Here is a 27,726-nt window from a genome sequence, read left to right as displayed (position 1 = left end):
GTGATCCATTTGACATGGAGCCTGATCATGTCTCCGAGAAAAAATATCAACCTAACCCTGTAGAATTAATCCAAGTGGACCCAATCCCGCGCAGACGAATATTTCGCGATCTCCAGTGTCTCAGTTGCGGGAATGACGTCAACCTAAAACGTCATTTAACAACCAGTTACGTGTGCCCAGTTGGTGAGTTGAATTGTTCTTAGTTAATTGGAATAAATATATATTTATTAACAAATTAATCAATTCATTTTCCCATTCAGTTATATAATTCCGCTTCTTCCTTTACTTTTTGTCCACTGTGCATGTTGCATAACTTAGCAACTGTACGAAAACCCAGGAAGGAATACATGTTAACTATAACAGCTGAGCTTTCACCAAAACGAAACTTGCAAATACACACATCTGCGTCTTATGGCATACAAAAGTTACATATCGACATTTAAAACATTTCTCGGCATGGGTACAAACAATAACTATCAATGTCGCTTGTGACATAGGCTTCTTCTCTAATATTTCAGAGGATGTGTTAACGCCAGTGGAGGACGCGGGTGTCATGAGCACTTTCACAGTAAACCTGAACTGGAACAAAATAGTACCACACAACGGGTTTTGGCCAATAGATCTGCATAGCTGTGATGATAATCAAATGCCCGATGGTCAGGTAAGCTTCCAATCATAATTTCATTTATGTTGTGTGTTATCACAATTGCAATTCTAATTGCTGTTACTCTTGCGGGTGCCTCCACACAAGGTGACTTACCGGTGAAAAGAAAAAAGACTCCGTTATCAATTAATTCATTATTATTTGCCGAATTATGGCACTTCTGGATATATCTGTTTCTCTTAAGGCAACTTCGCTTTCTGTTTCACGGTTTCAATTAAGACCAAGCATATCGTATAAGTTGCATGAGTAAAATGTTTTCTTCCGTATACAGTATTCATATCATCTTTGCTACAGGGAGGATGCCTCGACCTTGACTGTTTCCCTGGTAATGCTGCGTGGAATCATTCCTGTCAGAGCGTGATGCAAAATATTTCACCTTATGTGTTCGCAAAACACATGAAAATACGCTCTAACAAAAATATACCTATTGGTAATTCGGAAGTGGTATCGTTTTTTCATGATGCACTTTTAACGGCAGGACTAGATGGCAGAAGTCACTATTTTCCCGCGCAGATGAAAGTGGCACATGAGCCAGAGAATAATCTTATTGAATTTTTATATCAGTATCGTGGGCTGGTTGAAGATTTCGAAACGGCATATCCACTAGAGACAGATGTTTGGAATGTGACGTACCATGCACTGTTGAGGTATTGTCCGAAATGCGAGGAGTACTTAACAATGCATCCGCTGATGTCATGGACGGATTACGCAATGAATAGGGGCAAGCCGTATTGTAATGTGGTAATTCTTCCAACATCCGAAATTATAAGTCAAAGCAACAACGCCATTTATTTAAAAAACAAAGTAGGGGTAATACAAAAAGAGCATTTCTCCATTGATGAGGCTAAAGGAAATCTGCACATCTGTCTTAAAGCATATACTAGTTTAAAGACAGTTCATGTCACAAGCTTGATGGACAATACACTAGATTTAGGTTATGTATTCCTTAGTTTGAATCTTGTGTCTATGGCATGGATTTTCCTGGTGTTTATGCGTTACCTTATTTCCCCAAATCTTTGCACTGTGGTTGATGAATACAACAAACACCATGTTGCAAACGTTTTTCTTCTACACCTCCTTATCCTCCTCGATGTTGTTGCAGGAAACCATCAGATGGCGCCACTCTGTAAAGCCATAGGCATCTTATCCCACTACTTCCAGCTGGTCGCCTTTACGTGGTCGCTTGTGTCAATCCGCAGTTTTTTCTATATTTTTGAAATACACAACGAAGATGCATTGGTCATTAAAGACGGGACTTCAAGCTTTTTCGTTAATGCTGCCTTGGCTTACGTTTCCCCCCTCATTCCTATCCTGTTATCCACGGTCCTACATTTTTGCCAATGTTCTGCCATTGATATTGTATATGGCAGCAATACAACATGTCGTTTAACAGGCTCTACTGCCGTGCTTTATCTTATGGTTTTGCCGATGGGTCTAGTCATGTTGCTTATCCTTGCTCTATCCGTTGGCGCGCTTTTTGTTTTGCAAAGCACAACCCAGTCGCGAATATCAAACGCGTTTTCCTCTGGCAGTTGTCACCTTTTTGCAATGTGCTTGACGGTCAGTTTACTGATGTGTTTTTCTTTTTGCTTTGAATACTTTGCCATGTTGGAGGACTCTGGTGCCCTGTGGATAGCATCGTTCGCGTTCAGCTTACTGCAAGGAGCATGTATTATGGGCTTTAGTGTTAGTAGTCCGCGGTTTCGTGGAGCGCCTTGCCGCATGTGTCCTGTAAAGAAACGTCGTGGTGACGTAACATTCAAGCAGACCCGTAGGCAGGTAAGGTTTCAGAGGTTCGAACGAACCGCGCTTTTGGCCGAGCAAAGGTCCGCTCTGAGGCAAAACGTGATCTAAATTTGACCCCAATGATTGATGTTGCTCAAAAGGACGAGTTAAACATCATCCTATTGTTTTATTAATATAAATGTTTGTTGTGTCATGCTTATTTGTTTCATTTATGAAAGCAAAATTCTACGAATATTAGATTATCAAATTCCAAGGAGAAAAAACTTTTTCTCATGTTTTTCAACTCCGATGAATTATTGTGGATCAGGAAGCATTCTCTCTGTCTCCCCTTATAGCTTGTTGTGCAAATATAATTGCCTACAACATCCTCTGTCCTTTTAAAACGAACATACATGTACATGTAGTTCTGATCGAGTTTCATTGAATGTAATGTAAGACAGTTGTTTACCTTGAAAAAAACTAAAATACTTTGTACAGTGTAATGAATTTAATTTTATATAGCTATGTCGCACGGATTGGCGGTTCAGATATGTTGATCAAAATGCACGTTTCAACAAATATGCATTGTGGGTCTTTTTTCAAAGCGCTATTACATGTTGTGCAATTGGCTAAGTATGTTAGTGAATTCTTTTTTATTAAAAAAAAAACGTTAACACTTTTTGAAATAGGGTCTGTCTGAAAATTGTTAGTCTAGAAAACATTTGCCTAGGGACGGTTAGTGAAACATCACAATATAATCTTGGAAATAGCTATCCATATTACTGCAGTAGTCTTGATACGATGGTTACATTGCTAAGACGCTGCTCTATGCTATGTCCAGTTGTCTTCTTATGTCGTGCTTCGGTTCGCGGCAATTCAGTTTCTTTCTAGGCATGTTCCAATATTTTCTCAATTAGTTGTTTGTCCATTAATACAGAAGATTTTTGACATGGCAATATAATGAACGCTTCTATAATTATGTCAATAAAAATTATTCAATTCGATATACGTTGTGTAGTTGTGATTCGCTTCTGTACATAAGTATCAGAAAGAGAATTCATGGTATAACATTAAAGCTGCTGCGATTTTCATCGGGGCCGTGCAACCGTTGCATTTGGTCAGCTGAAATGACATATTCGCCCATCTTTGACAATAGTCCATGGGACAACAGATAAGCAGTGTGAGGCCTTATTTAGGCCCGTTCACTCCATGCTATCTTGGCAAATACTGCCTGATTAAAGCAAACACAGCAATATTTGACTTCCTAATTTATTAGAGTACATAAAAGAATTAAATGAGCATGTAACTGGGTTTCGTGACCAGCACTGATATCCAATTATTCTTATATACAATACAATTTTAATCTAAATCATAAAAAAAACAATTAAATATATTGGAGGTAGATTTAGTGAATGCTGTGTTTTATAAGCATTAAAGGCATATGAAGATAATAGGACAAGGTTACAGTCCGTTAAATAATCAAGGTAATTAACACATCATTATTCTTATATATTCAATTAGTATACAATGTGTTCGCGCAATATCACTTATCGCAAAAATCTTTCAGACACAACAAAAATATTCACATGTTATCAACAATATCTTACAGAATCTACAATGCATCTTATTTCAGTTTAAAAACGGCATCGAACAATGACTGGGCATATAGGCATATAACGCAACAGAATTTCTCACAATTAAGAAAAAACAAGGACCAATCTAGGCTATCTCAACCTCTCCGTCACTCGTTTTAATGAGCCTATACAGTTTTTAACAATTACAGTCTAGGAGCCCATGTAGACCTTTTAAAATGTCCTGAATTAATAGCCTATGTTGTAACGCGGTCAGTCTTGAATGAGTGGTCATACTAGTTATTTACTCTAAAAGGGTTGAATGATTCTACAATATGAAGAATCCAAAATCTACATGTCGGTCCTTGCCATATTGACGTGCACAGAAGATGGGTTGGCGTCGTCAGAGTCATTACCGCTTAGGTTACGACTACTTCTTCCAGATTCTGGATCTTCTGTGACATGACTAAGTGGTTCACGACCTCGACCACGTTTATTTCGAAGAAAACTCTTTCGAAGATTATTTCTTTCGCGATTTATATCTTGTGGTGACAAGTCCCACTGCTGGTTGATTTCATTGAGCCGTTCTTGGTTGAATAACTTTTCTCGCCTCTGGCGCCATGATTTGAGCGCGCGCACTGAGCGTTTTCGAGACATGCCAGATGTGATGCCGACTGTGTTATAAACATCATCGTATATTTCATCGTTTTCGTTCAGTTCTTGTCCAAGAGCAGCAAATTTCTTGTCGAACACTTCCCGAATCGTTGTTGTCCTCTTCACCTTTTTTCCTCTCTGATCGAATCCTCTGAAAGTACGGGTTCTCTTCATGGCCATTGCATCTGTGTCTAGGTTCACTATACTACCAGATGATCCCAAACTCAGAGTTGCGTCTTTAGGTTTATCTCTGATTAAAGATCTCACTGCTTCCAGCGCGTCTTGCACGTGATCCGTGGCCAACATTTTGGTGGTGGCGATGATGTGCCAGAACGTTGCCAGGCGATGAAACACCATTGCAATCAACTGAATCAGCAAAACCACGCCGAAGAAAAGGAGAAAAACAGTTCCAATTGGTTCCAGTCGCAGGGTATCTGATCCTACATATCCTGGACACTTTAATGGCCATGGTAACGTGACTCCTTGCGTGGCTTCCTTCGCTAGTTGCAAGGTAAAAACAACGACCACGAACAGAGCATTCACAATGAAAATTCCAAGGGTGACTTTATTTCTCAGCTCTTTAAGGTCTTTCGCAACTTGTTCTTGGTGTGCCTTGTCGCTTTCTAGGGGATAAAGATATTTCTTGATAAGATCTTTCCAGAAAACAACTTCGTTCTGTTTTAAGTGGACGATCTTGTTGTTGCCAAGGTCTTTATTCTCGGCCCAATACGGGTTGAACATGTCATCTCTTTGCACGTGGTCATACGGAGCCTCGTTATCTGTGAGGGGAAGATAATAGGAAAAGACTCAGTCAAATAAAACATGAATACATCTGGGGGTTTGTCAAGAACAAACCCATTTTCCTCCATATGAAATCTTTATTATTTGTCATGTTATTAAGATAATTAAACAACCCACAGCGACCGTCAACGCTGGTCTAACGCTTAAATTTGTTTCAAACAAAATATAAGTTATTCCGCGTGGCTTTCCAAGATGATTTAGTATTTGAAAGTGACGTGATTTCAACAGTATTCATTTGTGTAGGAGCAGTAGTACAATTATAAGCAAAGGACATACCGGAAGGACTTGCCGGAGACAATATGTTAGAAGGTTGATCCTCTAAAACTTCGTCTTCGGGAACAGCAGAAAGTCTTGCTGAAGAATTACTGCCCACTCTTGTTCGACCATGTGAATGTGAATCTGTGTAATAAGCATTGGTCTTACAATTATATAACCAACTGGAGACTCAATCACCCAATATATATTTCAAAATTATACAAGTAGGTCAAATTAGCAGTAAATAAACCAATGTAAATTATGATTGCCTTTCAAGTATATCTTATTTGGATAATTTTATCTTTGTATTCGCGATTGGACAAACTTCGTTATTGATATAAATGAGAGAAAGAAAGAGAGAAGGGAGGAGGAAATATAACCCACCAGCTTCTTCGTCTCCAATTATTTTCCTTTCGAGATTGTCCAATTTGTCCAAAATGGCTGCCAGTCGTTCCCTTTCCAAGTCTGGCTTTGGTTTAGGACACCACACACATCGCAGTAGGTTGAATATGGAACATGTGGACCCGCCGACGTTCTGATTGGTCTTGCCCAGACCTAGTAATTCTGCTAGTGGGCCTTCCCTCTTTTTCTTCTCTTCTTCAAGTTTTTTCTCCGCCGCTATCTGTTCGGGTGTCTTGGCTGCCGTAACCTCACGTGTTCCCCACGATACCACGTGAAGATTACACATGGAGTAAATAAACAGAAGCAGATACGTGCAAGGAATGGCTAAAAAGTACAGGAACCCATTCAGTATATTGGTGAACTCTTGTGGATGAAGAATAGCGGCCAGCACGAAACTCCCCGCGACGAAAAAGAGAAATATGGCGCTCGGAGAACAAGGGCCTTCCGTGGCTATCTGGATGCTAATGGCGACCAGCACTAAGGCCATGACTAGAGCGTAGATTGCCGACAGGATGAATGCCACGATAAGCTGAATACAAAAAAAAATAACAATAAGAAAACAATATCCAAAACACTGAGTAAAATTGCTAAGTCAACAAATGAGAGTTTTGCATTTATTATTCATTAAATAAGAATTAGCATAAATCAACATTAATCGTACAAACCTGAACCTTGCTCTTGGTCACATAGCACAAAATTATGAAAATCAGCACTGGAACCAAGTTACAGAAGAACGCTGTCCAGAGGTCCATGTACTGCGCAAACGCTGTTTGAAGCGCCCCAACGACCATCAAAAATATGGTACCCGGTCCAAGAGCAGACGACATCAACAGTGCAGCTTGGTAGAAAATGTACAACATGGAGATATCCTCGTTGTTTTTCACAGTGCGCTTGAAACTCATTACCAAGTCGAGAATGTTTGCCATAGTTGACGGTGTCCACCGCCTTCGTTGGTTAAAGAACTCGTCGAAGCCCTCCGGAGCGTAGGTCAGAGCGTCTGAGGCGGCGCTGTACTCCACACGATAGCCTTGCTGGAGAAGAAGTGTGCATAGCCATCTGTCTTCACCTGAAATAGAGAAAAGAACAGAGATAAAAACATAAATCTGGAAATGTAAAATATGCAATTCATCGTGTAACAAGAAAAATGTTGTACCTTGTTGTTAAAGATATTGTTAAGCGATAAGTTTTAAATCAGCTACATAAACAAAATAGTAGAAAAACCATTCAAATAGTTGTTTAATTTTCTCACTGCATTTTTTTTTTAGCTGGGTAAAATAATTTTTCGTTTGTTTGTTATCTAAAGTGGATGATCAGTGGCGGCATATAAATTTTAACAAAGAGAATAAGTAACATCATTTGTACCTTGATCATATTGAAGATAGTGCATAGCTTCCTGTGGTTTCTCTGCATATTTCGCCATCACGTTGTTGTCCATGAGAGCAGACCCGCGAAACAAACTGAAACATCCGGGACTGCAAAGCACACAGCCAATTATATGTTCTGTTGCTTTTTGGAACCAATGAGAGACAGCATATTCAAATTTCTGGTACCATACGACGGGCCCTAATATGAAACGAAACATTTTTTTCATAAGTATCTATGATAATTCTGAAAAGTTTAATTACGGTTAATTATATGCATATTAGTATTTTAATGCATTATTCATATTACTTGGCAAATTAATCATCGTCTAAACATGGTTACCTGAAACCAATTAATATTCACTTTTTCTTATCATCAATCAAAAGTGGTATTAACAAGATTAACTGTTTGTTGGCCTTGGCACGCTTGTCAGCTTCTGTTCAATATGACAATCACATGTCACAACTAACACATTACATTTGAGGTCATGTATTTTCAACTAACCTGAACCGATAGGGTGTATCCTACCACAGGCAGCGCCGACTTTACTGTTCCTCTTCATCAAATCGACGAGAATTTTTACAGCAGACGGTTGGAAGTCTACATCGCCGTCTAGGGCCAAGACAAATGTGTTGTCCGCCGTGTTGATCAAACTGCGCCTGTCCTCTGTGTTCTGGTATAACCGGTGTCCCAAGAAGTAATACATGTACATCACCTGAAAGTGACACAAACACCACATCATTTCCAGGAGATATTTCAGTGTCAGCTCTATACTTCAAAACCAAATAACCACGATACGTCAGAGAAAAATACCATCAGTTGCGTTATGTTATAAGAATAAAGTAATTTTTCTTCAGTCAATCAATGCTGTTGGTAATATTAGATGTAAATATTATCTGTTGATTGAAGAACAATTTTCTTCTTAACCACACTGTGTGTTTTTGTGTGAACTTCCGTAATAATTGATCCTTTTGGGTCTTCTTATTTACTCAAAATAGAGGTTAAAGGTGAAAGGAGTGCAAAAGGTAGGCAAATAATAAAGGTAATTCTCTTCGCCCTTTTACTCGTACCTATGGTTAAAGCACATTTCATGATATTTTCTTCTGCAATTTAACATCAACAGTCCCTCCCACACCGCCCTGCTTGGGCTAGACTTAATCAGTCCCTTTTGAATACCTGACTCCATCTTTTCCTGTGTCTGATCTTGACCTTGTCCTTGAGGTGGGCCACCAGTTTGTTCTCACCGGGTAATGTCCACTCAAGCTGACCTCCGTACGGTGTAGGGCGCTTAACTGGGGGGTCAATTTGAATCTTCTCCTTATAGACAGCCCTAGAATGTACCATTACCAGGGACGCTTAATCACGTGTTCTTTTCAGTGATGTGTGTGTGTGTGTGTGTGTGTGTGTGTAAAAAAGGGACAGCAGTATTTTTCATTTATCAAACCTTTTAAGTATAGTATATTTAGGTCATACAACTCATAATTTTTCAAGCTGTGATACATGCGTAGGAAAAAGTGCCATTAAAATGCATGTCTTTTATCCAAAAGCATTTTCAGAGCAATAAAACAGTTACCATTTAAACTGATATACTATAATGGAAGTAGGCCTACAAATCTACAAAACAATAAAATGTAACATAGTACATTTCAAATTCCAAGAAGTTTGCAAGACAAAACTTACATCGCCGCCGTGTCCATTACTTTAACCAGGAGTTTCACAAAGCTGTTCACATTATAGTTAGTGCTACCTTCCTCGTGAGCTTCAAACGCATCATCGAAAAATATATGACCTGAAAGATACCCTTTCGCTGTTATAAATATGTTCACATATGAGAAGTACATTAAATCGGGACATTTATCTCCCCTCCTTCGCTTTGTTGGCCATTTTATATACACACCTAGACATGGTATTAAATGTGACCGTGGCAATGTACGCTTTATTCAGTTTGATGGGTGTTTTTCGGTAAATGCGACTATTCTCCCTATGTATGTCAAATAATACAATATCAGCCTCTCGCACTATATACCTTGAACACTTTTCGCTGACGCTCCAGGTGTTCTGGCATACACCGGGGGCGGATCCGGAGATATTTTCTGACAGTCTTCCAAATGTTCTTTGTTAATCCATCCTCCAATTTTTGACCATTTTCCGACAGAAAAAATTAGATGCCCATCAAAGTAACCTTTAAAAATTTTGACCGTCTTCAGGAAGACCCAGATGAGGACTTCCGTCCGCCCCTATACACTGTATGTGACGTTGTATTATTTCACACATGCGACCTTAAACACACTCGAAAAACCCTAGGATTATTCCAAGCAAGGTTAAAGGCAGATGAAAAACCGGACTCCCTTTTGTTCAGTGCAAACTCACCTTCCATTTCATAGTAGTCCTGGTCTTTAACCCCTTCTCCCAGGAGGTCATGGTCTCTGGCCAGTTTTCTGGTGCCTTGGTCTGCGTCCAGCCTAAGAGAAACGAGACCAAGCATGTGTAAACCAGGGATAAACTATGTGCATTCGCTCTTTGGGTTACCAAATCAGTTAAAACGATTAAAGGGATAATAACTCTTCGTATGGCATCTATATTTCACAATAAAAACATTGTGAATAACTCATAGAAATATAATATATTCTGTTTTACCACAAAAACGGCAGTTATAGCTATTATTATGATATCTGAGCTTGTCTTTAGACCACGTGACCTCCATTGATGGTTATACCCTGTTAAAATCTCTTAAGAGATTTTAACAAAAAACCAAAATTTTTAGAAAAAAACCAGGGACTAACTTTGAATGTAAAAATGGATTCATTGACCATTGGTAAGTATGGGAAAATTGTTGTTTACTCCAGGAAAATTCATTTTTTGGCTGAAACAAAGAGTTATTATCCCTTTAACACATTTCAATCAAGGAAAACGAGGATTGCCGCTTTCCATTTGCGAAATTCATAACGTTATTATTGTTATCATTATTATTATGAAAAGATAATTGTTACTGTCAGTACGAATTACACATGAACATTGCTTTGAAAGTAACGCCATCTGGTGAAACTCACCTTAACAGTGACTTCAGAAACTGTATCATCTCGTTCTCAGTCTCGTGCCACATGGTGGCGCACACGTATATCATTGGCGGTTTTTCTTCGGGTGGTACATCCGGGGAACCGGCCTCGTGCTTGATACTCATGAAAGCGGGTTTCTGTAAATCACGACATAAACGTGTTAGGAAAAAAAATACCTTTTCAGGAAAGAAAAAAACTTTTTATCTTAAAGCAATGTTAACAAATGGCAGTTTATACAAAGGCAGGATTCAGACTTTGGAGGTAGTTAGTATCTAAATGTGGTACAAAAATTCGATTAAAATAGTGTGTTTCCTAGAGGAAAAATCTTTTAAATAAAAATCTTTTTTCAATGAAAAGATTCTTCGTTTTTCTGTGATCCGATTCAGCAAGTGAGGTTATACTGCGGTGTCTACTTGGATTAGCATAAACTCGCCTTCTTTCGTTTCGCAGTTTCTTCATCGTTCCGTCTTCTATTTAGTCCTAGCGACTGGTCAAGAAGGATGCCACAGTAGTGCAGCCGCACAAACAGTCTGAAACAAAGAACTTAAGGTTTCACGCCTAGAAAACAGTAAACTATATCTGATAATAATAAATTCTTGGCAAAAGACTTTTATTGATGAATCAAAAATAAAAATTCAGATACCAGTTTACAACATGATTTTACAATAAAATCTATAAACGCAACTCTGTTCGGGGATGGTTGAACCCATTACACCCATTAAACAATGATTTGGTGAAACATGTTTTTGAACTTGAAAAAAGTTTGTCGTGCACTAAGTCATTATACTGGAGGTGTTTTTATCATGAGTCCAAATTCATATCAACATGTATAAATGACACACTACACAACGTAGTTGTTCTTAGATAAAAAAAAAAACGACACATTGCATTCCTAAGCAAAAAGTGTCTCTTTCTATGAAGCACACGTTTAACAAAAATCATTACTATTATTTCTCTAATTATTGGTATCAGGTGTGCCCCTTTTTCAAGACAAAGGCCAGAATGTTTCAGATTAATTTATTTCTAAAGCAGCACAAGTTGAATGTGTCTGTGTCCGGTATTGGTCACAGGTCCGTGCTGACGTTTATTAGTATCTAAGGTGGTTTTCGTGGTCGAGCTCACCTTCATACAATTTACAACCCACACTTCCCTCAAGGAAAATTAGGGCAAATATTTTGGGGAAAATTATTTTCTCTATCGGTTTAGCTCCGTTTAACACCATTTTCTCAGTTGGAGAAATTATTTAAGTATACAAATCTACCCACATCCTAATGTCAATCTTTTTTCAGTATTAATCATTGGGTGGTTTTTTTCTCAGCATGCAATAATACATGTACTATGTACGAGAGCCAGTATTTCAATAAAAAAGCTAACATTTTGAAGAAGAATTAAAAAGGCAAAGCTCTTAAAAGGTATTTAGAGAAGAAGTGTAAAAAGTATAAAATCACGAACAAAAGCCGTTTTAGTGGAGTGTTTCGCTCTGATATTTCCTATATGATGTGTTCGTTTGTGGACTTTTTCTTACCCCACAGGCGTCACAATTAGATACAATAACTTATTGCAGCAAACGGGATTTTTTTATCTATTTTCTAATCTTTCCGACTCCAAATTGGGCTAAACGGTTATCTTTACCTTAGCGGAAGAGCCATAATATTACGTCTCATGCAATGTATTTTTACCAACATAGACAGTAAAGACACCTTGAAGCCACACAGCGATAAGAGGTCGGAGACCCTTGTTGCCTTTTGCGCCTCCGCAATTTAGACTGTCTGGGCGACTTGGTTGTATATTTCTGTCTATTTTTGTTTGGGGGGGGGGGGGGGCATTGATTTTGTATTTTATTGGAAATTCCTTCGGTCTAAGTCTCTCTCTCTCAAACACACACACACACACACACACACACACAATTCTGTCTTGTACAAACTACATGTCCCAGTATAAATTCATGTTTCATCAAAACTACTTATACATGTACTTCACAACGACAATAACGCACCTTAACATACAGAGTGCGCATAACAAAGTCCCTAGTCCTGTTACTTAGGCGGAAGCAGACAGATAGTAAATATTCACATTAAAAACGCATTACGGTTCAAAGCCAAATAAATCAGTCACTGTCTACTATGAGTTTAAGGAAAAGACCTAACCTCCATGACATGCCTGGGTAATTAAACCTAGATGACCTGACATTTTCGTATAACAGTATAACGGCTATAGTATAAACATAATGTAGATAAGTTAGCATTAAGGTAAAAAGACACGGCAGTGATTTCATTTTTTTAAATACTGATGTCTAGCAATTTTTGAAAAAATAATCAGTCACATTTTCTGTTAGTCTGCTTACTCCACTGTTTTCTGGTGGATGGGGAAATAAGTTAAAGGGAATATAGTTCTTCTTGTCATTTACCCTCGACCCTCCCCCCCCCCCCAAAAAAAAAAAAATCAAACTTTTATTGCCTTATATTTTTACTTCAAATTCTCATCAACCCTTTAACCAACACAAAACATAAGGTGCTGGAGTTTAGAATAAAAGCGGTACAGCATGTCATAAGACAACTCACTTCTCAGTCTTAGCCAGCCTCTCTGCATTGGGCATCCACACGTGTCTAGTGACCCACATCAATGACAGCCACCAGGCTACGATGAACCAAAATGACCACAGGCTGGTCAGAGAGGATCCGGGTGGGAAACAGTGCCAGAATAGATAACCTGGGATACCCTGAAGTGGGAAATTATTGAAATACAAATGTGATTTTTATGTTTTTGTTTTCTTTTTTCATTGTGATCAACACGGTTTGGTCAAAATAAACAAATGCTGAAAATAAGATGCCTGCGTAACAAAATTTCAACTTCTTTAGACTGAAAACAACTAGCAAATTGCATGTTATCAAAATGTCCGTGTAGGTAACATTAAATAGCTTACCGTAAAAGTGGTTTGGTTGATATTCCAAAAGTGGCACCCTGCGAATAGCAGACCAAGCGTGATGGGGGTGACAAGTAGCAGAGGTGGAGCGAAGCTAATCCGCTGCATTTTCACCTGGCATGCCACCTTGGAGCAGTAATAACAAACCAGACGTACGCACACCAGTACGACAGCCGTATACACAACGTCGAGGTCCGTGCCAACATCTTCTTTTCCAAAGTACACGTTAGAGTCGGCTTCGCATCTTGCAAGACCTGGTTGCAGATAAAACATATCCTCGGCGGTGAAGCGTCCAGTCCCGATGAAAATAGCTAACATGAGAGCAAAGCTCAGAACTATCTTCCATGGGCACATGAACACGTAGAGCTTATACCTCGAGCGGCGTACTACAGCCCTAGCCTTCGTCAGAAACCGTCGCACTGGGTTCATGTTTGAGTGGTGAACTTTGGTGTCAATATAAACGTAGTTCTCCCACCAGTTAAACGAGATCAAGAGTAGAGCCAGAGGGGTCAGCCAGAGGACGTAGTCCGGAGTGTCCCTAAACACGACCTGCATGTTGTCCACTCCTGCGGCCACCGGCCAGACGACCAGGGCTGAGATTTGGGCCAGGGTGGCCAATACGTCAAACGTGATCTTAACTGGACGGAGTTTTTCTTTTGCTGGGCGGATGACCAGCTGGAGTAGGGCGGGTAGGAAGGCAACACCGTTGAGCACCATGAGGCTTTGGACAACGTCGAAGTAAGGTAGGATAAGGAAGGTTAGAAGACACAATCCACAAGTGTGAGCGGTTTCGACTGATGTAACCTGGTGAAAAAATAAAGGGAAGGTATATCGTAAGATATATCAGTCATTTGATTGACAAAGAAATATCAATAAACGTATTTAACTATTTAATCGTCTGTTTATTATTCAATGAGAGTTTTAGGTTTATACAGAACACACTTACCAAAATTGCCACTTTCATGGTCGGCCATTCCGTTTGTTTGAACAAAATCTTCCAAAGGCATTTGACAAAGGTCAAGAGATAAGGCAAGCATAAGACAGCAAACAATGCCCAGATCCATTTTACTGCCAACTCGTCGCACAACTTCAGCGTCACCCTGGGGGCATCCGCTCTTCTAAATCTGGTAACATTATCGTCTGGTTGGAAGACATCTTTGGGAACAATGTAGCAGCTATTCAGGTTGAGCGCCTGAGGCGGTAGTGTAGTGGACGATAATGTCGTTGTTGATGTTGTTGCTGTTGTCGTCGTCGTCGATGGTAAAGATGTGGTTGGAACCGTCGAATTTGTATTGGCGACTTGCCTTCGTAGTCTCGCCAATACATCGTCACCGGAATCGCTCGTTATTGAATATGGTTGCAATGAGATGTCTAGATTAACCTCACAGGATATTTCGATATCTGGTCGCAATCGTGAGGTGATAAATAACAATGTTCCCCTGGCAATAACTGCAGCCGCAAGGATGAGGATAAAGAAGAGAATGCAGACTATCACTTTTGCGCATTTTTTCGTTATTTCCAGGCAATAACTGTCCTGCGATGCATCTCTGTCATCCTCTGGTTTTACTTCGAAAACGTCCCAGGATCGTTTTGTGCTGTAAAATAGATGAAAAATAGTGAAAAATAACCTTACGCCGGTTTAAGATTGAACATTTATATAATCTGTTTCATACAAAACACAAGGGGATTCTGATACAAATACGACGTACAAAACTAAACATCAGGTATTCAAATATCATATCATATTAAATAAATAGACTTGCATAAAATGATGAATTAAATCTCCACTTTTGGAAAACAATGAAAATATCATTCATATTTCTAGGTCACTTCTTTGAATGGACCTGACGTTGTCATGTTGTCACTAGTTGCCCGTCTATATACGAAATGACTGAAAAAAAAAAATCCAGATTATAAAGGGAAACTTTATTTTCGTTTTTGTTATACCACATTAAAGTCAAAATTATTTCTACCTTTTTGTCCTGCCAAGGCTCTGTCCCGCCGGGGAGTTTATCTTGTTGAGATCAAGTTTAAGACCCGAACTGTTCCGCAATGCATGTTTAGTAGTTAAACCATTCTCCCTGAGTTCTATGCTGTCAACCATTTTATGTTTAAAATTACATGTGAGGTAACGTTTTAAATTCCAAATTTTGTGACAAAATAAAAACTGTCACCAACCACGAAAATTCTTATTTTTCTACATGCAAGTAATGCTAATTAACTCTTGAAAAGATATACAAAACGAGAAATATAAACGAAATTAAATAACAATGCACTGTGGCTCGATGAAGTAATTGTAAGTGTCTGTCTGCATGTACACGACCCATATTATATATTCGGTAGCTGTATGTTAATTTAATAGTTATTAAATGTGTGTGATTAAGCCCAGGTAGCACACCGGAAGCTCTGAAGGAACTGTGGACGTCACAGTCTATCTTCCATAAATCCAACGTAATGTGTAAGTAACCGCGCTTATGTCTTTTTAATGTGAGCCGTCGGTAAAATAAATAAATGGGAATATCCGACAGATAGCCAATCAAATAAGGCCGAGGAAAAAGTTGGATGAAGTTGAATGGCAGGGGGATTGCTTGAGTAAACTGGGATATTTTTGGCGATTTTAAAACAGTACTATATTTGTTGGTGTCGTGTGTTTTTAGATAAAAAGTATATGTCATGCCTGTTTAAGGCATGTTTAAATAAACTTAGTTTGTGTTTTCTTGGCCGAATTGTCGTTTTAATATAATATACATATATTTATAACAAAGATTTTTATCATGTCTTACTGATAAAATAGTTATTAAGGGGAACTTGTTTATTATTTTTATTATTTTAAAAGCAATTTTCTCTTTTCATTTGGATGTTCAAAAACTTAACCTATTTAAAAATCTACCGGACGTTTTAAACCTTAAGACCCTGGTATGGGTGACATCTATCTTGGGTCAAAAAAAATTAAACCTTTTTTTTCGTGACCTTCGTATACCACAAGTAGACTTAAGGAACTAATATATCACATCCGTAGCACAAGTCCGAAACATGATCCGTTCTGGGAACTATTGTCCTCTTGTCCCTTTGATATCAAAACAAGAAATGCTGTGCGTCGACAAATAAATAATTTTCTTTAACATCAATCTAGTAAAACGAGGTGTACATGTACATTATAGTGTGGCTTTAGTGGCCATGGCTTAAGTGTGGGTTTGGTGGCCATGACTTCCATTTTAACGAGAGAGCACTTTCCTCTTAAAGGAGACAAATAAATAAATAAATAAATAAAAACTAAACAGCAACTCTTACAACACTCTCATCTGCGATTTCTGCGGTTGAATATGTCTATCTATACATTGGCTTTTACAAAAGAAATATTCCCAGGGGTCTCAAAAACACACTGCCCATGGCAATTCGTGATCGAAAAAAAGCCTTCTTAGGTCTTGAAAATAAAGTTGGAAAGTTTGATGAATCAGTATAGAGCGATTCATGACATCGTTTTATCTCGCTAAGCATTACATATGCCATGCTGAAAAAGTACATGTAGATTCACTTGTACCAAGAAACGCTGAATAAAAGCTTAGAATAACGAAACATAGCCAAATAATTCTTGCAAAAGCAATCCATACAGAACATATTTCTATCTACATGTACATGTAATATTATGTGATAGCTTAATATCTTTTCCCGCCAAATACATCCCTACCTTGGCTTAGAAGTACAGTTGGAAATGGAAATAAGATTGCAAATTGAAATCTTGGCCTCCTTTCAAGACAGTGGATGAAATACTATTATTAATGGTTGTGAATATAAAGATTGTGTGTGACAATCCAGTACCATAAAAATGTCAAATAGCAAGATTTGACACATTGAAAATGAGAAAAAATAATTTTCTTCTTGGAAACAAGACATATTTGACACGTTCTACTATATGCAGTAAGTCATATGTAAACATGTTTCCTTTTAAATGAACGCTTTCCCACCAGATTAATAAATTGGGGACATTAATCAAATCTCAATGAGTCATGAATACGTAAATACAAATCTCATAGATTTTACGTACTTCGTCAAGTGTCCTGGAGAGAGGGGCAAAAATATGCTGGTCGTTTTTGACTTCTTCTTGGTCATTTTAAAATTAGCTACTCAGTCGATTTAAGAGCACTGATTTCACTCAACAATTGGGCATATACATGTATGTGTATATGTGCTACCCACACTACTTCAGCGATGACGTACATATGTTCTAGTGCATCTTTTCATCCTTTCTTAACAATAACATTCTACTATCCCCTATATGTTGTAGATAATATAAAGTTGCACACATTGTATTATTAATTACAACAAATTTTTTCTCTTAAAACATTTTGTTCTTTTTCATTTTTATCTGTTATTATTATTATCATTATGCCTACGCAAATGATTCTTGGGTAATACACTATTAAAAACCTATTATATATTATAATACTGACGTAAATAGGTAAGACTCCAATAAAAAGGGGGCGTTAATTATAACAAACAGCACTCGAAAATAAATCACAGAGTTACGGGATTTGGTTTGTAAAATATGCTGAGTAATGAATATGAAAATGAGTTATTACACTTTTTAATGTGTTACTTGAGCATATATAAGGAAATGTCCATTGTCTTGGAAGTGTAAAAATAGCATCAGATCATTATTCTTCATCTTTGATAAGAAACCATATAATGAAAGCACGGCATATTACCTACACGCAATTGAAAAATGGCTTATGAATAGAAAATTCGGGGAAAAAACAAAAAATACCTGTACTTCTCTTGACCTTATCTTTTTACGAATACATACTGTATAATTTATTTGTGTCCCTCTGTTGTCAAAAATTCGAGAGTTGTTAGGTCCCCGACTTAAATTTTGTAGAATTGAAACATGAAAAAAAAAAAGATTAGGAAATATCCTTAAACTATCAAAGACAGGCTTGAGACGGCAGCACTACGAACACTAGTATATATAGTTTGTAATATCAAAGTGTAAAAATGTAACATAATAATAATTACTATTGTAATGATATTTACACTTTATCTCTAAACGTGTCATGTGGTGCAGCCCGAGATATTATATTCGTACTTTATGGCCTTTGCAAGTAATAATAATAATGATAATAATATTTATTTCCTAAAACTGCACTACACTAGCGTCTCAGTGCTGTTTACAGGTAAAATTATCAGGATTACAACTAATTATATATATAATAAAAGCTAAGGTAAAAAACGATTAAAATAATTAAAGCTGGTTAAAATAGTAATGGTCTGAACAATAAAACTTTTTTTCTGATAAAATGAGAAAATATTAATTAAAATACTGTGCAAATAAGAATGTTTTTAAATCTTTTTTAAAAACCTCAACACTGTCAATAGTCCGAATGTGTGAGGGTAATTGATTCCATAAAATTGGTGCTGAAATTGAAAATGCCCTGTGGCCGTAGGTTTTGGTTGTTTTTTTATTATCATTTTTGATAAAACAAGGAGTGGAGGTGGATCTGGTAGACCTGGTGAGACTGGGTGTACTTGGATGTAGCATCGAGTTAAAATATGAGGGGCATTCACCTCTGGTGAATTTAAAAACAAACAACAGTAATTTAAAAACAATTCTCTGTCGTACAGGAAGCCAATGTAGTTCGAATAAAATGGGTGAAATGTTTGATCTGAGAGGGATTTTGGTCAGTAGTCGTGCTGCAGCATTTTGGACCGATTGCAATGTAAGCAGTTAAAAACACGCTGTATACGCACGGCGGGCAAAATATTTCCATCGCAATGCGGCGAGATTTTAATTGACAACCACTGAATATGCTACCTTAAACCCAATTAAACTAATTATTTAAAATAAAATAAAACTGAGTGAAATTTTAGATCACCCACAAGTGTTCATAAATGGTGAGAAAAGGAATTGACTTTCATAAGAGTCAAATTAAGTTCAACAAGTTCTGAAACAACATTTGGAAAAAAATTGTAAAGATTCCGCTGATACTTGGCATTAAGGGAAACTATATAAGTATCAAACAATGGAGTATGTCGAGTCCGCAGTTAAACTGTGCATTGCGGTAGAGAAGTCATGGTGAAGCCCCTGTTCACTTAAACGAATTTGTTAAATAGGCCTATCTTGGGAATATGAAAAATCAATCTGTCGCCCTAGTAGAGGATATCTTGGCGACACAAGCAGGCTTACATATGGATTTTATGTGATAATTGAAATGCCTATAAATCTCTCTCTCTTCTGTATGAATGTGTGTATGTGTGTGTATGCGAGAGAAAAAGAGAGAGATTCTTAAAAACACCTGCCCATTACTTCGCCCTCAAGACTTAGTCATAGACGCGAATAAAACGAGAAAATCTCGCGTCTTTCAGGCAAGCTCCTATACGTGAGAGATAACGATAAAGAGGGTTATTTAGTTCGTGTACGTGCTTTTTAACAGGTTTTTTTCTTTGAAAGCAATCAGTACTTCCTCATACTTCATGTGTAATCAATCGTTCAATTTCAAACTTTTGAAAAGATTAGCTAGTGAATAAAATCACGATGGATTACACTGATTACACAAACAGAACTCTAATAAAGAAAGTGGATAATGAAAAAAGAAATAAACAACTCGCCGTGTCATATACAGTAAATTTACAAAAAGCATACCAGACAGACAAAGTTTGTTTTTCACATCATAAATGAGCGGGGAGAAGCCTACATGTTAACAGAAGGTTTACAACCGAAACCCGATTTCACATTTATCACGTCCCCTATGAACATGTGTAAATAGTATTGATAGTATACCATAGTAGAAGCTTGAACTAGCAGTGCAAAGTCACAGTACAAAGTATCGTGTTGATAACTTTAAGGACAGAGTCACCAACAAAGTTTTATTTACGATAGAATATGTTATTTGAAAACAAAAGCAACCATATATAGTTGATACATGTATGAGTAGAGTTATCGACAACGAGTTGACTTCACTGGAAATTTTATTTTGACATTTTCATTGGAACGAGTCTGACATGTATGTGCACGAGAACGCAGTTGCCTCTATTTATCTTTTAACCGTTACATGACACCACGCTGCCCTAAATAAATCTAACATTTGTCTTATTTCTTGCAGAAGTGTTGAATAAAACTTTCTTGGTTCATCAAAAACTTTAAATTGAATATTGATACCAGCGTCCTATTTCCTTGTCTTTTTATCTTTGGCAAAAATGATTTCTAAAAAATGCAGCTTTGCCAGGATTATCGCACAGTATGTTTACTTAAGAAGTTGTGTCACATCACTAATCCAGTTTGCTTGATGAGAAAAAGAAACTCTTTATCATTTGTAATTGCAATACAACGAAGAAAACACGACAGACTGTACAATACTAGACCGTGAGTTATTGTGGCCGATTATGTTTGACGTCCGTTTAATGTTTTTGTTTTTTCTAAACGAGGAGTAACTTCCTTTTAACTACAAGCATTATTGTGTTACTAAGGACAGGGGTATCCTAGCCCTCAATTTATCAAATAAAAAGGGAACACAGACTTTCTAACACTTTTACAAACAAGAAGCTTGTGCACAAATATTACGTTCGCGTTCCAACTCTTCCGCATTTTAAAAGGATGGAGCGATAATAAAAAAGATGTGGTGAGTTTAATTCCTTAAAGGTTACTCACTGCGTTCCTTGCGGTAATTGCCTCTGCTGTTCAGGTTTTTGAAATTATCATGTTAGATCTCATTAAAAAAAGAGAAAAAAAGTTACTTCAAAAGAGATGTGACCAAAACAAGTTCTCTGTCAAAAACAAAGGACTGCAACCACCTTCCGACTTGCTTACAATACGCAATAGAAAATAAAAAGCATTTTTGACATAAGCAAAAACTTCCGATTTGGATCACAATATCCCCAATACACTTCAAATACGGTCAAATAAAAGATCGTAAAATAGCCATTAAACTTATATTTCCAATCTGAAAACACTGATGAAGATAATATAGCTTGACATGATCTGAACTGTAGGAAAGGGAGGAGTTGTTCTTATAGCAATCAGCGACTTAACAGCGTTTCAAGTGGTGGACATTCTGGAATTTCGGCTTAGAATCAAGAGGTTTTACTACGGCTCTTCACATTTTATCACCGCAACAAGCGAGTGTGTGCCTGCTACGTTGGACATTGCAAATGATCGAGAGAATTATAATTCTAGAGATAAAAGACCAGTGTTCAATAACCGTTATCAGTTGGATGAGAATAGAGGCGACACTCGACCCTCGTGTTTAATACTACGTATTGTTTTGTATACTTTGCACGACGTCAACCTAACAGATAATTTAAGTTCATAGATTGTCTAATGCTACTGTTTTGCTGCGCGTTTCTGTGAACTTAATTTGAGAGAGTTAGTTGCTATTTCTCTTCAATTATTAAAGTTCTATGCATTTTCTTCAATGTGGTCCTGACTTTTACTAATACTGGCAGATAATGCTCGGTTTTGTTTATGTCGCTGTCAGTGTTATCAAGAATTATGGATGCACTCAGCATGTTGGTGAGGTCCCTTCTGATTTTGAGTCTCGTGAATTTGGCAGGCCGCTCCTTTGAACCTGACAGCTTCCTTATTCTTAAATATAGTGATGCTTTTTTGACTAGTGGTATTTCTGCTAACGCATCATCAGCAGACTGGTGACTGTGATGATGCTATTGGCACAGATAATCTTTCTGCCTCACTCGCTATCGAAACTGTTATGTACTAATACATGAAGGACCTATATATACTTACCTAAATTCAGGCTCTTCGGTCTTCGAATCACCGCCCCTGGTGCCAGCACTGGGATCAAAGTTTTCGTAGTTCTCATCATCACTGTCGGGTTCGTAACCCGCGTTGTCTAAGCCGTTCCCTAGGTTGTTGGGTCTCTTGGCGTGAGATTTCATCGGGATTTCTTCGCCGAGGACGAAGCCGTCTGCTCTCATACGTACGCGGGGTTTCTTCCCGTTCTTCCCCGATTCCTCGCTCGACATTGTGAGCGTCTGTCTGTTGTAAAGATTTTAAAACGATATAAAAAAAACTCTTCAGCTTTTCATAGTGTTATATCCTGAAATGCATGGTTTGGTATGGATGATAAGATAGCAAACATTTTTAATTTAAATACTTGTGCATTGACATGATATGACATAACATGATAACAGTTATTAAGTGAGGTATGCTGCAATTGATTAGAAACAAACAAAGAAAGAAAGAATTTGAAAAACATTCTACAAGAAAGAATATGCTCCATTATAAGTTCATTTATCAGCACGGATACGCCTTATCGCCCAATATTGCAAAATGAACAATAATAAATAGGTTCATAAAAAGAAAATACGAAATGTGGAAAAGAAGCAAAGAAACCATCGCATAAATCTGTTTAATCTTTAAAAAATACACCAGAAGACAGTGAAGTTCAAGAAACACTACCTACCTACTACTGAACTAAATCCTACTGCTGCTTCTTGTCATAGAAGTTAAGTGTTTTTAACGTGAATCCTTAAACTCAGCCTCTACTTCCTGACTTGGGATATTTTTGAACGTGAACGTTGCACCGTGCGTGGTGGGAGTCTCCAGACAAATGTTCTCTCGATCACGGTCCTAGAACCTCTTTAAATAGCAACATGTTTCCGTCTTATCTTCTGTTGACACAGTTTAAGGGGAACGACACTGGTACCGATGGTTGGCATCATTAAACAAGCGTCCCCGATGCAGCTAGAGGGACTTTTTCTCGTATCATTTCCGTCCAGGTTCTCCTACGCCGTCGTGACGCTACGCGGTGACTTTAGTTTTAGCATAGGAATGTGCGTGTTTCATATGCATTCTGCCACGGGCAGTTTTATATTTTGCATATTTCATAAAGTTTTTTAATTGCATTTGTTTTGGGTTTTCGTTAGAGGCTATTAAAAAAAGTTCCCTTCTGAGAAATGAGATATATAGACCATAGGAGAGTGATTAACGAATTTGGCGTGACACAGATCACATATTTCGTCTGATATAATAATTCATTTTGATAGTGGTGACCGTTGTTTTTATCTGTTTATTTATCAAAGAAAAGCATCGCAATTGGGACAAAATTTGATCCCTTAATCAATCTAAAAGAACAACAAAGAAGTTGTGATTCACATATAGCAAAAGAGAAGCATTGAAATGTTTGCCAGATAGGGCACATTGTTCAGCAAGTTGGCTCCTCACTGGGCACACTTCTACTCCTGACATATCCCTGGGAGAAGTAACCGATTTATTTGTTCACTTATGTGGTATAAAAGAAAAACATCCTGTTTTGTAAAAACCAGAACTTTATTGTCAGTCTACGTTAACAGCCAGGATCAAGCACGTGATTCACACACGAAAAATAACAGACTGTTTGCCAGATCTTGTACACTCCTCAACAGGGTTTGCTCCTCTATGGGTGCAGTTTCGCAGAAGAACTACCGCTGATTTTTATACTCAAGGACAACCGTAAAATGCGTCCTGGTTCCCTCTCTTATAATTACGTGTTGTTTTCTTCGTTCGAAAAGTGGAATTACTTAGAAAAATCGGGAGTAGCAAATTTAATTGCTTGAGAAACTCACGCAGGTGTTCTATAATATTTTTCGTGCGTTATATATGTATCCATAGCAGAAGAGAAAACCAGTAAAAGTAACAATTAGTTCTCAATTTATTAGAATTTTAGAACACATTTGCCTTCTCTTCAAAATATCAGCTGCCGTTCTTTAAAATTATTCTCTTTCCTAACTCAACAGTCAGAGAAGAGAACGCTGTACATTTACATAAGGTGTGCGCGTTGGAAGACGGTATCATCTCATTCCCCGATGGTTGACACCCTCGCAGTTCTAAATGAAGCCATCTGAATTTCTGTTCTAAAACAGCTTCGAGCACCTGAGGTAATCGGGTGGTGCCCTCTGCCCCTCACCCCTCACCCTCCCTCCCGCTGCTCTCCCCCCCTTTCCTCTATCCTCCCACCCCACCCTCCACCAGCACCCTCCTGTACCCCCTCCAATCCCCACCCCTCCACCACCAGACGTGTCACGTAATTGGTAGACAGACCGAGAGTAAGTCAGTGAATAGAAGTAAACAGTTATCTGCGAGATGAAACAACTTTTAATGCGTAATCGGAATTAATGTTGAGTACTTACTGATAGCTTATCACTGGAAGTTTAATGAACCGGATTCAAATAGTGGCAAAACTCTCAGGTTACCAGCAAATTAAGCCCAGTGAAAATACACGTATGTTTGAAACAACGGGTTAATAGCAACAAAACTATCAACATTTTTTATTTAGATCATGGATTTTTTAGCAGAGATATAGTGTAGATCTGGAATGCGGTGAAAGTGTATGATATTTGATAAAAATAATTTGAATCATTTTACATCCAATAGGCCCTAATCATTGTGAAAGAAGGTATAAAGACGTAATAAATTATTGCTTTACTAGGCGCCAAATCTTAACACGCATTATTCGTTCGATGGTCTACCAATGAAGAATAAGGCATTGCACTGTTGACACACCCCCAATTCCCTTTACCACTTCTTAACAATCATCTAAATAATAAATAAAAAACTGCCCCTCCTGAAAGACAATGGTCCACTGTCGGTCTTATGAAATGACCGCTGAGTACGACATCCGGAATGAGATCAAAATTGACCAGTTGCCGCCCTGATCGCATTTTTGGCCATCCATCTCATAGACCGTTGACCTTCATCAAATATTGAATGTTCACTACCCGTCCGCGCTGCTTTCCGTATTTGCGCACGCTTGTGACGTCAGTCGCCGGTCACAACATTAAAAATGTATTAGCATATGATCATGCATTTGATTAACTATTGTCCACTATTCTGGGCTTTCAGTTGGTAAGTTTCATATCCATATTTGGAGTGTTCGGAGGGGAGAAGTCGGGCTTTAAAGCGATCGGAAAATTGAATACATTTTAAGATTTGAGGAGGTTGTCTTATTTCAAGTTTTCAGTTCGTGACTTCATTTCCACATTTGCGGTAGCGTATTGGATTGGGTTGTTTATCCGTTGTTCACAAGTCATTTCGTTTCAATGATTCCCCGACTGATTTTTGTCGGGTATTGTGTAATTTATATTAAGGCCTAGGGGCCAAATATCACTGAATATTTGTTTGATTACGTACTTGACTTTAGTGTTGACAGGATAGTATACACAAAGGACTACAAGGATATCTGAACCCACTATTCAGCATCTACTGCAAAGAAAATTCGCTGCGCAATGTATGTTTTTGATTAATGGCTAAAAGAATCTGGATAAAACATGGATCCGCTACCATCTTCTCATTAAATATCTGAATAATATTTTTACTGTATCATTTGAAATTCTTTGTATCAAAGATTACTTAGACAACCTACGTTTATTTTTCCTTTCTTTTTTTTTCTCTCCCGGGGCCATGTCAACCCACTATACCTTGTGTCACAGTCGTAAGACTCTGACGCATAAAATGAACGTGATAATGCAAAAACCTATAACAGAGAAACCTATTGCCCCTCCACTCTAGTGTTCGCTATCAAGAAAATAAGATAGATTGCATTTACGCATAATAAACACCTATGTGGAAATTTATCAAGTGAAGGGTTTCAGTCCTTTAGGAAACTGAAACTCATAGGTATGGCTCCATATTTGATATATCTGAAATGTTGTCAATTCCACGCATAGGTTCTTGATAAATCAAATGTTAACTAATATAGTACTGATATTTTTGGTTATTTAGTCCCAATCGCTCGAACCTCTGAAGAGAGGGACTAATCCATGATTCCCTTGTTTCACTTTTACAAGGGAAAAAATATGTGCACTTTTTTTCTCAAGGTCATTGCATGTAGACCGCAAGAGAGATGACAAGGACATTTTTCTCACATTGCAACCGATTCCGTTGCCACTTCAAGTACCGAAATTTTAGCGAAGTTTCTTTTTCAAATTTCTGTTTGAGAAGGTGTAAATTTTTAGAATAGTATCATGACTAAGAAAAGACAACTCAGCGTATCAACAGCTTGACATTGAAGTCGTAAATCATATATGCCATGCTTGACAAACATCAGTCTTTAGTATCTAAAAGAAATATCATTTTCTAAGTCGAGTTGGACCCCATTCCCACAGACACCATCAGTCTACGTGGATCGACTCAACCCTGGGTGGACTCTCGCTGGCTGCAATCAGTTTCACTGAAAAACACGCCTCCTCCTGGCGTGAAGAAGAATACAGAAAAGTCGGTTATTATGTCAGTTCGTTGAAAACAAGAAGAGGCGTGTCATTCATTGAAGCTGATTGCACTTAGCGAGAGTTCCCGCAGGGTTGGGTCGATCCGCTTTGACCGATTGTGTCTAAGACTGGGTTCCCATCCCTAGATCGATCTAACAGGATCGGTCTATCTCCACGGGGTCCCTCGCTAAATTGCTTTCAGCCCAAGCGGCTTAGGCGTCTGGTACGTCCACTAAAGCTGCTAAACGATAGTTATTTACCCCCTTATCAGCCTCAGCAGGCATGACATACATCTAGCCGCTCAAGTTAATAGCAATTAAGCGAGAATCCTCTCGGAGATAGTTCAATCCATATTAGTACGATTGGGTCTGGGAATGGTCTCTACGGGAATGGGGTAATATAAACAGAGTCCCTTTTTACCCCCATTCCCTTCTTAAACCAACAGAAAGGACTCGTATTAATTACGCAAAATAAATAAATAAATAAATAAATAAATGAATAAATGAATAGATAGAATAAAATAAAATAAACAAAATTAGAAGAGAAAGAAGGAAAGAAAGAAATTAAAGGCCAAGGGGGGGGGGTGTTCAACCTTCAGATATTCTTTATAAAAGGCACTTAAATTTCAAACGCATATTACATCAAGAATCTTAGATGTGCTAACGCTGTGTAAATCAGCCGTCGAAATTGGGAACTCCGCAACAGAAAAGCAAAGTAAATGAAGAATGTTTGCAGTCGTTCAGTAGGCTTAAGCCATTCCAGATAGGTGCTCTTGGAAACTTATATTATAACATTTGTAATCTTTGAATTAAGGATTCGAAAGAATTAAGGTAAGTAAGTGCTAGAAAACTGTTGAGGCTGGCAGTATGTCGTTCATTGTATTTTTGGCACTTTGAATCTTTGTTCTATTAACTAACGAAAAAAACGTGCCTTCTCCGAACCGAAGATGATTATTTTACCCAGATAATTAGGTTTTCTTTGTGAAAATATATAAAAAAATTGCAAATGATATGGAAAAGTTTCAAGGCATGCTGGGCATATTTTATGTAAAACACATAATTTTGTGTAAGTATGATCGACATTTTGTATAAGAAGCTTGAAACTGGGTAAATAGCTGTC

General features: G+C 37.9%; 1 protein-coding gene across 2 annotated transcripts; it reads right to left on the bottom strand.

The window, feature by feature from the left end:
- Positions 1 to 3,644: 3,644 nt before the first annotated feature.
- Positions 3,645 to 22,424, bottom strand: LOC106158988 (chitin synthase chs-2). Of its 2 annotated transcripts, none has more exons than XM_013535131.2 (15): positions 22,148 to 22,424; positions 14,360 to 15,008; positions 13,414 to 14,217; positions 13,052 to 13,209; positions 10,924 to 11,020; positions 10,485 to 10,627; positions 9,805 to 9,896; positions 9,115 to 9,223; positions 8,611 to 8,764; positions 7,939 to 8,149; positions 7,435 to 7,635; positions 6,738 to 7,138; positions 6,055 to 6,601; positions 5,692 to 5,814; positions 3,645 to 5,393 (listed from the first exon to the last, which is right to left on the bottom strand). In XM_013535131.2, the coding sequence occupies exons 1-15, from the start codon at positions 22,384 to 22,386 to the stop codon at positions 4,312 to 4,314; spliced, it is 5,010 nt and encodes a 1,669-aa protein (XP_013390585.2). In that variant the 5' UTR covers positions 22,387 to 22,424; the 3' UTR covers positions 3,645 to 4,311. The 2 variants fall into 2 exon arrangements, with proteins under 2 accessions (XP_013390585.2, XP_013390586.2); XM_013535132.3 differs by lacking the exon at positions 22,148 to 22,424 and adding an exon at positions 15,387 to 15,730.
- Positions 22,425 to 27,726: the final 5,302 nt, after the last annotated feature.

The sequence above is a fragment of the Lingula anatina genome, chromosome 3, assembly GCF_051362555.1.
Source record: "Lingula anatina isolate TDL-2025a chromosome 3, LinAna3.0, whole genome shotgun sequence".
Taxonomy (NCBI): domain Eukaryota; kingdom Metazoa; phylum Brachiopoda; class Lingulata; order Lingulida; family Lingulidae; genus Lingula; species Lingula anatina.
This window is presented reverse-complemented; position numbering and strand designations above follow the sequence as displayed.

What these genes read in the sequence shown, in the direction of transcription:
- LOC106158988 (XM_013535131.2), bottom strand. Translation starts at nt 22,386, where the DNA reads ATGTCGAGCGAGGAATCGGGGAAGAACGGGAAGAAACCCCGCGTACGT. An exon ending in GATACACCCTATCGGTTCAG is followed by an intron (nt 7,636 to 7,938) that starts GTTAGTTGAAAA and finishes GTTTCATATTAG; the next exon opens with GGCCCGTCGTATGGTACCAG. An exon ending in CTATCTTCAATATGATCAAG is followed by an intron (nt 7,139 to 7,434) that starts GTACAAATGATG and finishes TCTCTATTTCAG; the next exon opens with GTGAAGACAGATGGCTATGC.